Source organism: Psittacula echo, assembly GCF_963264785.1.
Source record: "Psittacula echo genome assembly, chromosome: 11".
NCBI classification, from domain to species: domain Eukaryota; kingdom Metazoa; phylum Chordata; class Aves; order Psittaciformes; family Psittacidae; genus Psittacula; species Psittacula echo.
In genome coordinates, this window is record NC_137746.1 from 1566463 (window position 1) to 1577702 (window position 11240).

General features: G+C 46.7%; 1 protein-coding gene across 1 annotated transcript; it reads left to right on the forward strand.

Annotated features, from left to right (window-relative positions):
* The first annotated feature begins 806 nt into the window (after nt 1-806).
* ZCCHC10 (zinc finger CCHC-type containing 10) lies at nt 807-10810 on the forward strand. The gene is made up of 4 exons (XM_080627349.1): nt 807-885; nt 3834-3995; nt 5844-5885; nt 9025-10810. The coding sequence occupies exons 1-4, from the start codon at nt 845-847 to the stop codon at nt 9290-9292; spliced, it is 513 nt and encodes a 170-aa protein (XP_080483475.1). The 5' UTR covers nt 807-844; the 3' UTR covers nt 9293-10810.
* The last annotated feature ends 430 nt before the right edge of the window (nt 10811-11240 follow it).

The window sequence follows — 11240 nt, forward strand, 5'->3', positions numbered from 1 at the left end:
GACCCCAGTGTCCCTGCGGTCAGGCCTGCTCCATGGCTGAAGCAGCTCGGAGGTGGTGCCCTGTGGCAGGAGAGACGTGGATCCTCCTTCCACACCCTCCCTGCACGCTACCCTTCTGCCAGCTGCCCTGAGCGCCCAGCTATCCCCTGGCCTTGAACACTGCAGGGAAGGGCTTCTCTGGGCACCCTGGGCCAGCGCCTCAGCACCCTCACAGGGAAGAGCTTCTGCCTAAGAGCTCAGCTCAATCTCCCCTGTTCTGGCAGGTTAAAGCCATTCAAAGGGCTGCTCTCCATCCGAATCTAGAGATGGGTTGTCTCAGTCACAGCCCGTTCTGCTGCTGATTTGAGGTGTTTAAGACACATCCATGCTAAGAAAACTTAACATTTATACAGTGAGGGTCAGGTTGCCGCCAGCCTGTGACTGAAGGGAGGGAGAAGCAGCGCAGCAGCCGCAGTCCGCGGCTGGGCGACAAAAGGCTGAGGTGGGACCGGGCGCAGCGAGGGTCGAGCTCCCTGAGGAGACACTGGCCGCTGAGCCATAGCGGCCGGTAGCTGCGGGGCTGACGGGGAGGCAACTGGTGGGGAGGAGAGCGCAGGAACGGGGCGGCACGGACCGGGGCCATGAAGGACCGCCCAGCGCGGCCCGCCGCCGCCATGGCAACGCGGGAGGAGGCGAGGCGAAACGGGACGCACCGGAAAGCGCGGTCCCTGCGGCGCGTCCTCTCTGGCCGCGCAAGCGGTTCCTCTCTGTGGCAGCCGCTCCGTCCCCCAATGGGAGGAGACGGTTTACGTCATATCCTGGCATGCACCGCGGTCGCGCCTTTCTTTCCGGTGTGGCCGCTAAGATGGCGACTCCCATGCACCGCCTCATCGCGCGGAGACAGGCGTGAGTGCGGCGGGCGAGGGCCGGGGGTCCGCGGGGAGCCGGGGCGGGGGTACCGGGCAGTGCTCAGCGGCCCCCCCTTGCAGGGAGGGAGCTGCGGGGAGGCGGGGGCGGGCCCCGGAGGAGCGGGACCGGGGGACGTCCCGGTGAGGGGTCCGGGCACTTTCGGAGGCGCTCCGCACCGGCGGGCGGCTGCGGCTCGTCCGTAAGGAAGCGCGGCCGCGGTGAGCCGGTGGTGACAAGGCTGCGGTGAAAGGAGGGAATAGGAGCGGGGTTGGGGAAGGGGAACGGAGAGGGAGGCTTTGCGCTCTCGGTGCTAACGGTCCTCGGCAGCGGTGCGGGAAGGGGCTGCGGGCAGGCGGGGCCGCGCCGTGCTGTCAGCGGTGGGTAGCGGGTGCTGGGGCGTACGGTCACTGGTGTTCATCGGGCTTTCAGGAGTCAGATGGAAACAAGAGTTGCCAGCTCGTGTTATGGTGTGGGTACAGAACTTAGAAGGCAGTAAAAGCATAGACAAGGAAGCAAGTGTCCTTTACTCAGATACGCATATTGCACCGGAGTAATTCGCTCAGTACTAAAAGGATCTGATTGGAGAACACTGAATGAGGAAAAGCCAACATTTTTGCTTGCTTCTGTTGAGTACAGTAAATGCCTGCGTTCCGCTGCTATGTATTGGTTGCGTTGGCTTTTTGTTTATTGCTTTGCTGTTTGGTTTGGGTTTCTGTTTTTTTCTTCAGAGTAATTAATTTGTCGTGTCTCAGTTTTCAGCGTGTTTGGGTTTTATGGTCTGATCACAAGCGCTGGCTGGAGCATGGAGAACTCCTGCATTCTCTTGCCTTTTTCAGTGTTCAGTGTAATCTCTTTCCTAGTTTTTGCAGTGGAAAGTAGCAGAATTTCAATGGGCTTGTGGAATGCTTGCTCTTCTCAGTTGCTATTTTATGAGTCAAGGAATTACTTCTTCTCTGGTTATGTCTCTCTCTGCTTGTTGGGTATGTGCTGTGTTCTTAATGTGCCAGCCTTTGCCTCCAGATCATGGTTGTGGATCCTGTTGAAAGTTTCCTTCAGTCCCTGGTTTCCCTTAGTGTTAGAACTTGTCAGTGCTGATGAGGCGTTACAGCTCTGTATGTGTTGAGCCTGTTGGATGTTTTCCTGGTAACTGTTTTGAGGCTTGATCCTTATCTTTTTAGCTTGCCCAGAGTTGTCTGCCCTGGTCCCCTGAGTAGTGCTAAAACCCTGGCAATAGTGAGCTATGTTATTGTTGCCTTAAAATTCCATTCTGGCCCTATGGAGACCGGTCTGGGCTGGTCTGAGATGGAAAAATAAGCACTTTTGGAGGTTTATGTGTTGTTGAAGAGGGAGTTTTGTCATTCTGCTGATGTGGACCTCTTGTGGCAGGGCCAGAAGTCCAAGGTAAAACAAAGCAAACCATTCAATGACGTTGGGTTTTTGTTCATTACCAGATACCTGCTTCCTGTCCAAGTCTGAGTTCATTGTGCAGTGTGGGTTGTGAGTAATTAGTTTTGTAGTGCTGATTTAGGTCATTAAGGCAAGACGATGAAGCCAGATATTCTTTGCCTTGAAAGTATTGAATGCTCAGAACAAGATTCCCTTCCAGATACAGTAGAACTGTCATGAAAGCAGATGGTAGAGCTGAACGAGCAGTTCACACCTTGCCTTGAAAAGCAGCATTCCTGTTGAGAGGAGAATACTACTGGTCTGTAACTTGGTGCTCTCTAAATACTAAATGAAGAGTCCAGGAGCCTCCTCCCAGTTAAGCCAGGGCCGTGAGCTGCAGAGTTGAGATGGGCTGGTCTTGGAAAGCTGGTGTCTGCTTTCTGGAAGAAATGATACAGGTGGAAATAAGCTCCAGCAGTTGCAGTGAACGCCTGTGGGAGCTGCAGGGTCGTGATGTCAGTGCTGGCTCTGGAACTGCTTTGTGGTTCTGACCTTGAGCCAGGTTGCTTGACCCATGTGCGAGTTTCCTTATCTGTGAAGAAGGGGGCTGGCTGGGAGAAGATGGCAAAGCAGTTTCTGCAAAGCTTCAGAGTAGTGGTATAAGAGCTGGAACATGGACATAGAGTTTTCTCCCTTAGCTGGCTTTGAAAAAAGGTCAAAGGAATTTACAGCAGTGTGAGAACTGAAATGCGGATGTAAAATGCTCACTAATCCTTCAGGTGTTGGGGTGGAACAGAGCAATACGTGAAGTCTTGCTTGCTTTACATTGCACAAAGTCAGCAGGAATCTGATTGGGTTTATGATAAACCTTCTGCCAGGCTTGGATCGATCCCAGCAAGTTCAAATAGGCTACAGCCAGGAGCAGCTCTGAGTCCTGGGCTCTTTGTGAGGATTTGGCAGTTTGGTACTTGGGTGTGAAGCAGTTTCATTGCCAAATCCTAGAACTTGCTTTTTGCTAGCTGTGTTCTAAAATAGAGCTTTGATTATGTATCTGAACCACATGCAAGTACACTGCAGACAGTTTGCTGCTATCCAGTAATCATTCCCAATAGCTGGTGTACACATATATCCTGTAATGCTAAAAACTGCCAATTGAGTTGATCAAATAGAGGCTGCAAGTTAGCTGAGCAGCAGCTAGTGTAAAGCTAAAAGTGAAGTTCAGGTGCAGTAGATGAGTATGTTGGCAGCTGATGTCTGTAGCTCAGCATTCACTGCTTTAGCAGAAGACTTAAGCTGAAGTTTTGGAATAGAGGAAAAGTATCTCTGTTCTCTTTCATAAACTGTTGTATGAAAATGCTTTAGTAAATGGGAATGTGTTTGCCCAAATTCCATATGTCTATGGTGTTACTGTTCTTGTCCAGATTTAACCTAAAAGCTAAAGTACCATGAATGTCTGCTTTAATCATAACTACATAAAGCTGGTAAGAATCTGCATGATGTTTTCTCGATAGGCAGAACAGACTTGGAATCAGTCACTTAAGCAATTCTGCCTTTTCTAGGGAGGCAAACAAGCAGCATGTAAGATGTCAGAAATGTTTAGAGTTTGGACATTGGACGTATGAATGTACAGGGAAGAGAAAATACCTGCACAGACCTTCGAGGACAGCTCAATTAGCAAAAATCCTTAAAGAAAAAGAAAAGCAACTATTGCTGCAGCAAAGGTAAGTCCTCTCCTGAAAGGAAGACTAAGGGATGCTTAGGTGGGAGCAGATTTTAATCCTGGTTAAGCTGGGCTGGGTTCACAGTGGTCATATAATCCTAAACTCTCTTGAGCACCTTAACTGTGCTATGAGGGAGCCACTTTCAAGGATGAGGCTTGTTCTTCCCGGAAAGAACAACTTCCTAGGGCGTGCTTTTACTCTTTGCATAGCTTGCTTTAGAGGGTTATTTCTTGTCTGCAGAGAACTTGGGTCTGCTTCAGAGTACTCGTGTCATCATTTTTAAAGATCTAATAGTGAATCATTAACCAGAAAGCAAACAGAGCCTAATAAGGTTAATATTTACTTTTTGACAACCGCATACGTGACTTTTCAGCATTAACTCATTTCAGCAGTTGTTCTAGGATCCTCCTATTTGCCCAGTGTTGATCCCAGGATTGTGATGGATTTTATGGAGGTCTCACTTCCTGATGCCAGTAAAGCACATTGCTCACCCACCATGAAGTGGGAGTTGGGAAGGGAGGTGAGAAGATGCTTATTCCTCAGCGATGTTACTGCACCCAGCCAAAGCCAGGACGGCCCAACTCTTGGGTATGGTTCTGGAAACAGCCACAGGGAAAGCAACCAAGTGCTGTGACTCAGGTCTGATCTGCAGGGGATGACTGACCACTCTCTTGTGTAACCCCGGAGTAGTGAACTCCCGTACTCACTCAAACATTAAACGCTAGAGGGAGGCATTGCCCTGTGCCACGCCAGCCCGGGTTACTCATCCTGAATGAGGTCCTGTCTCATTAAAGGTGCTTTGCCATCTAATTCCTTTTACTTGCAGTGGCTCCTCTGACCTGTGAAACACCTGGTAACCTGTAGTAAGGGCCTTGATCATACAAGGATTATAGTGTTTTCATACCATATGTTTGAAAATAAAAAATGAGGAAAAAATCTAGTCTTTTCTGGCATACAAAAGGCATTGGGTACTTTTACTGAGCTACAGCAGAGTTTACACTGTTTCTTTTTTCTGCCCTTTTCTGGAGTCTTTATCAACACACTCTGCTGTCTGATCTCTAAATGAAACCTATTTGCATGTTTTACTTCTATTTTTGCATATTTAAGGTGGCTTCTAATAATAGGTTTCAGTTGAGGAAAAAGTATCCTGGTTCACAAGAGAACATACAACTTCCTCCTTGTATATCGGAGCATATAAAGTTTGTTGTAAGGGTCTGATGAAGGACTACTTGAATCCCACATGTTCCAGGTTGATTGATGTGCTGTGAATCTGCAGTGGATTGAGAGGAGCATGTGCCCGGTGGGTTTGACTGAAAGAATGTTATAAAAAAACCCTTAAAAATGCAGAAGTGACGACTGGTTTTAAACCCAAATCCCCGGTGTTTTGTTAAAAGAAACTTTCTTCTGGGCCATTTACCACTGACACTTTCTGTGAGTGTATGGATACTTGGGCATAATGCACGGGGAAAGCCACAGGCTAAGGCAGGGTTTTACCCTTTGTTTCAATCAATTCATTTACTGTTAAATGTGGGTATACAGAACTTTTTTGCATCCCATCCCCAAGTGTTGTTGTCCATATAATAAGAAGAGTAAAGAAGAGCACAAACTTAATGTGGAAAATGAGAGGTGACTTGCTGCTTTTTGTTGTGTTTTTGCCTTCCTGATCTGTAGCTGCTGTTGTTTTCTGGTTTGAACAGTGACTGAACCAGCCGCCAGATGAATTTCAGGCAGTGGGGCTCTGCCAGTGAGATGCCAGTTTCCAAGAGTTTAAATTCAACTCCACTGTGCTGCTATGGATTTCATTTTCCTGCTGTATTAATTAAAGCCATTGTTTTCCCCCTTACCTAGCACTGGAGAAAGTACTGCGGAAAAGAAGGCCAAGAAGAAAAGGTATGTGTGGGCCGGGGGTGCAGTGTCTGTGTGTGACCTTGCTCTGGTGTTGCAGCAGGAGCAGACAAGGGCTGTGTGGGGAAAGTCCACATTGCAAATACAGTTTAGATTCCCTTGTGTTTGGCTTGTGGCAGACATTTGCACAGACATTTGCTCCTCCCTGTCCAAAAGCTTTGTCCTCTGCTTCTGTCCCTACTGAATGTCCTGTCTCTACGTGATCCTGCTTTAACAGTAAAGATCTTGCCATTGCTGCCTCAGAGTTCATCACGTGTGTGTTAAATGCCTGTGTGAGGAACGGCACACTGTCTGCTAGCCTGTAATCACTCCACCTGCCCAGCTTGCTCTTCCTTTGGTGTTCCTTCTCTTCTCATAGCAGCTGTCCCTCTCTGAAGCTTTGCCCAGAGAATGAAATAAACCATCAAAACTCCAACCCTAACCCCATACAACCACCTCAATCCCAAAGCAACCCAAAAGCCAGGAAATAAACCTCCCCCCCACCCCAGGTATTCATTTGAGCTGAGAACTTACTGACATTATTTCTACTTCACTTTGCTTTAATGCTTCCTTGGGAAGTTGCTGCTGCCCTTGTTAGCAGAACTGTTTGGGACCAGCTGAACCCTGGCTGTAATACACATGCTGATTGTGTTGGGAGGTTACTTGTGGGGGGTGCCTGTACAGCAGCAGCCTCTTGCATTGAACTGACTGTTCTGTGTCTCTAAATCTGATTTAAGGCAGATATTTAAGGACCAGGCCTCTTGCTTTGTGGGGCAGTCATTAAAGAAGCTGCAGCAGCTATTTTAAACACGCCTTTATTTTAGGCTCCCAGGTGGAATGTGGCTTCATTGGAATGCTTCTTGGTGAGTGCTGTGGTGCTGCTGTCAGAGGCTGTTTCACCAAAGGCTCCTTTCTCAGTAGTGTCCCTTTATTGTTGGAGTTACTCAGGACTGGGGAGGTCAGAAATTAACTGATTTCTAACCAGTGTAGTTCGGACCTCTTCCTGCCTCAGCCTTCTCACCGGCTGCATTGGCATAAGGATTCTCAGAGTATTGAAGCTCTGAACCAGTGCAGGAATGAAAAGAGCAAAGGGATTTATGGGCGAGGGGGTGGTTTGGTCCCTTTTTCCTTTAAACTTTAAAACTCTTCCCTTTGCATTGTTCCCCTGTTTTTATGCAAGCACCAAACCCATCAATATAAACTCCTTCCCAGAGAGTTTGCTCTTTATATATTTATGATGATACAGGAAGAATTAAATATGGAAAACTCAGCAAAGGGTCACCACTGAGTGTGGAGGTTTCAGATTTAAAATGAAGAAGCAGAAGCTGGGGCTCTGGCAGCACTGGTGAGCACTAACCTTTTCCATAGTGTCTATTTGTTTTGATATAAACAGTAATAAGTAAGCTACAGGCTTAACCTGAAAAACAGGATCTGCTAAAGAGCTCTTGTACGATCTTGTGACCTCAGGTGACATGGAGCTCTCTCCTGGGTGCCTGTTGGCTCCAAGCTTTCCATACTCTTTGGTTACTGACTGGAAGCCCACTTTATGCTTGGACCACAGAGAAATGTGCCTGTCAGAAGGGTAGCTCATGCTTTAATTCCCTCCTTTCTTCAGGCACCCAGCTGTGATTGTCCCCAGAATGGTGGATGTGATTTGTGTTTAAAATCACAGTCTCAGAAGGCTGATAGCGTCTGTTACAAGATGCAGCAGTTCTGCAGTTGGTGCATGGGATCATAGGAGATGTTAACGCTTGGAAACTTGTTTTGAAGAGAATAAGTCCCTGTCTGCTGGACTTCTAAAGTGGTGTAATAGATCCCCAAATCTCAGATGTACCAGCCTATAGCATCTGGAATGTTACATTACCTGTCTGGGACAAGGGCAAATAGGTGAATTTTACTTGCTCCCATCTCCATCCTCTTTCTACCAACAGGCCACATATTGCATCACCTGAAAACAAGTATCTGCTTGTTTATTCCCTCATAGCTTTGTCTCCTGCTTTTCTCCATGAGAAGCAGTATTACGTGTTAAATCCTAATGTTTCAGATTCCAACCTAAATATTGGGGTGTATGGACTGCTGCTATGGATTCTGTGGAAGGTGCTCAGGAAAAGAAAGAGGATTCCCTGAATGAGTCTTGCCCGAATAAACTGGTCTCCACATCCAGTGGAACGCTTTGGATTGAAGCTGCTGGTCCCACTTTGGTTTTTTGTTTCCTCATCTTAAGGCTGTGTTTTCACAAACAATAAGCCGGTATTTAACCAAATTATGGCTTTATCTTTCATAAACAGCCGTGGTGTCTGCACACACAGAGATAACATTGCAGATGTATTGTAAAGACTCCAGTGGTTCACAGTGTAACGCACGTGTCTGGATTTGTCAGCTGATGTGATGAAAACAACATTACTTTTTCTCTAACAGCCTTAGCAGAGGCATTTCCTGAGTTGTAATATTTATCCAAACCCTCTGATAAAAACTGCTCCATTAATTTTCTAATGGAGATGTTGATCTTGAGAACAACAGCCTCAGTAAGGGCTAAGCTCGGAAAAGAAATACAGAGGCTACAGAAATCCTGTGGCAGTGTTCATAATTCTGTGTATCTTGGATTGTTTCCACCCCTTCTCCTCCACCTCAAACACAAGCATCCTGTAGTGGCAGGTACTTTGGGTTCTTTTGCCAGGAGTAATCTAAGAACAGTTTCTGTTGAGTACGGTTCTGACGTTTGAGAAATCACTGACTAAACTTCCACTGGCTTTCACACTCGCAAAGTCTCCTTCTGCTGTGGGGTGCTCAGGATGGATTTGTTAGCTTTTCCCTGAGGCTTCAGTAGCTGAGGACTCCCATGCTTCCCCTGCAGCCTCTGCCTTCTCTAGCCAAGCCTGTAAAGACACTCCTCAGTACTATCAACAAGATCCTTGCCAGCTTTCAAACCTCACCTTTTTGTGTAGTCCTGTTGTGGCTTAATTCATGCATGTGGTGTCACAAAAAAAGGGCGGGGGGGGGGGCACAGGACTTTGTCACAGATTGTCAGGCCTGGAAATTTTCAGACCACATCATTGGTCTTGGGGTTACAACCCAGTCTAAAGAGCCCTGTGTAATGATGCTGTCTCCAGCAGGCCTGCTCTCATCTGTGTTTGCTTGCTTTTAGATCTAAAAGTGTGACCAGCTCCAGCAGCAGCAGCAGTGCCAGCTCAGCTAGCGATTCCTCATCAGACAGTGAAGATTCTTCTACCTCCTCTTCTGATGATGATAGTGACAGTGACGAGAGCTCCTCTACTTCCTCATCTTCTCCATCCTCGAGTAGTTCCTCCTCCTCTTCAGAGTTTGAATCGGATTCTAGTTCCTCCACCAGTAGCAGCAGCAGCACAGACAGTAGCTCTGAAGATGAGCCACCAAAGAAAAGGAAGAAGAAATAGCGTGGTGCAGGGTGGACCTGATGGTTAGTGAGTGGGAACACTCTGCCAAGATGTCTTCAGCACACGGCTGCCAAACAGTTTAACCTGTCAACGTTTCTACTGCTGAACCTTTCTAAGTGTTTTGCGTAGCTGTTCATAGGCCATGGGAGGTGTTAGATGGCACGTGAGACTTCCTGAAAGAGTATTTTTGTGGTTTATCCTTTTATGGAAGATTTTACTTTTTTAGTTGAAAAATCTATCATCAGATTTGTTTATATGAGCTAAGGTCCAGTCACCTGGATGTTTACATGCTGGAAAACAAAAGCTTTTAACTGCACATCATGCTGTGCATAATCCACTACTACTCTGTTCATGACAGCTTCACTGATGGGTAGAAAACCCTCTGACTATTCAGAGCAGGAGTTTCATGCTGCTGCCTGTAGAGCACTGTTGTTGTGGAAACTTGAGTGTTGCACACAGAGGGCTTTCATCTGGCTGGTAACAAACGTGTTAGAGACACCGCTGAGCTTTTCCTGAGGCTTCCAGGTTGAGTCTTAACTGCAACATAAAACTAGTGTTCATGTGTTAATGATCAGTATGCTACTCACTGTACAGAGCTTTTTGTCTTTTCAACTCGCCTCTTTCCTTAGCTCATGTGTTTGTAGTAATTCGTGAGACCCAAAGTGTCTATTGCAGCAGGGTGTGTGTGAGGAAAGGAGCAGTGCACAGGGGGAGAGTTAGGACTGATGCTGCTTTTAGGAGTTTCATCTTTGTGCCTTTTTTTGTAAACTAAATGTATCCCAGTGAGAGAAGGGCTTCAGTGGGTGTTTTTCACAACTCCACTGGCTTTCTATATTGAAATAGGGTCAGTAAAAACAGAGAAACAGTAGTGGCAAACAAAAACGGGCACTATTTACAAGGAGGTAAGAAAAAGGCTGTTTTCACTGGATGCTCAGTAAGGAGTCGCCTTTAAATAGAGTTTCCCAAAGGAACGTGTTTCCCTTTTGATAGTTTTACAAAAACCTGTTGTGTGATGCAAGATGGTCATGTTGTTGGGCACGTGGTGACTGGTGTTAGTCTGCAGTGTCATCGGTCCATTATCTTCACGTGATAGTGTGCACGTGTCTGTGAAAATCTGGCATGGGAGAAGCAAGTTAGCGCAAAATCAAAACAAACAAAAGCAAACCCCAAACATCCTGTGCTGCGGAACAAGTAGTGCTGGTTGCACAGTGAGAGTTATTTGTTCTTCTGGTGGTTTGAAGCAGTTGGCATTAAGCGTTTGTGATGCAGTCTCCTGGATTTCTTATTGTTGCAGTGCCCTTTTCTGGGGAGGGGGTGTCACATGTGGAAGAATTCTTAAATCTCTTGTTTAGGTAAAATACAGTAACTAAAGTATTTTTTATATTTTTATGGACTAAGTAGTGTGTAGAGTTCCTTTGGAATAAAGTGTGCTTATTTAAATGTTTGATATGTATGTTGTGTTCGTCTGTAATCATTCCTGTTTTACAGAGCACTCTGCAGACTGTAAATAAAGTTAGCAGAAAATTGTTTGTTGTCTTGAGTGAATGTACCATTTAATGGGAAAAGTTAATAAATTATTAAACAGCAGTTGCTAAGTTCATGCTTACTGCAAAGCCAAAAGCGAGTAATACCTTAGTAAAGTGTGTGTGTGTAACCCCTCTGGAGCGTTGGACTGTGTGTAGTGCAGGGTTAGGGCCATCTCCCTGTTCCAGTAAGCCATGCGTGGTGACTGATGCTGGTATGGTGGCAAGCTCACCCTCTTCATTGTATGGGGACATGCTATAAAGAGCCTGGGCTATAGCTGGGTCGATGCTGTGCTGGATGGCAGCAGCGTGGGTATGCAGGAGGACTGCGCTGAGGAACAGGCGGTGGTTGGGAAAGGAGAGGATGAGGTCAAGGCTCCCTTCGCTGTCCTGTTAAGTCCATGCTGTATTTCATTTCTTTAATG

Bases quoted from the DNA above. Each gene is read 5' to 3' on its own strand.
- ZCCHC10 (XM_080627349.1), top strand. From the start codon at position 845: ATGGCGACTCCCATGCACCGCCTCATCGCGCGGAGACAGGC. The intron at 3,996-5,843 runs GTAAGTCCTCTC...CCCCTTACCTAG, and splicing joins CAACTATTGCTGCAGCAAAG to CACTGGAGAAAGTACTGCGG. The intron at 5,886-9,024 runs GTATGTGTGGGC...GCTTGCTTTTAG, and splicing joins AAGAAGGCCAAGAAGAAAAG to ATCTAAAAGTGTGACCAGCT.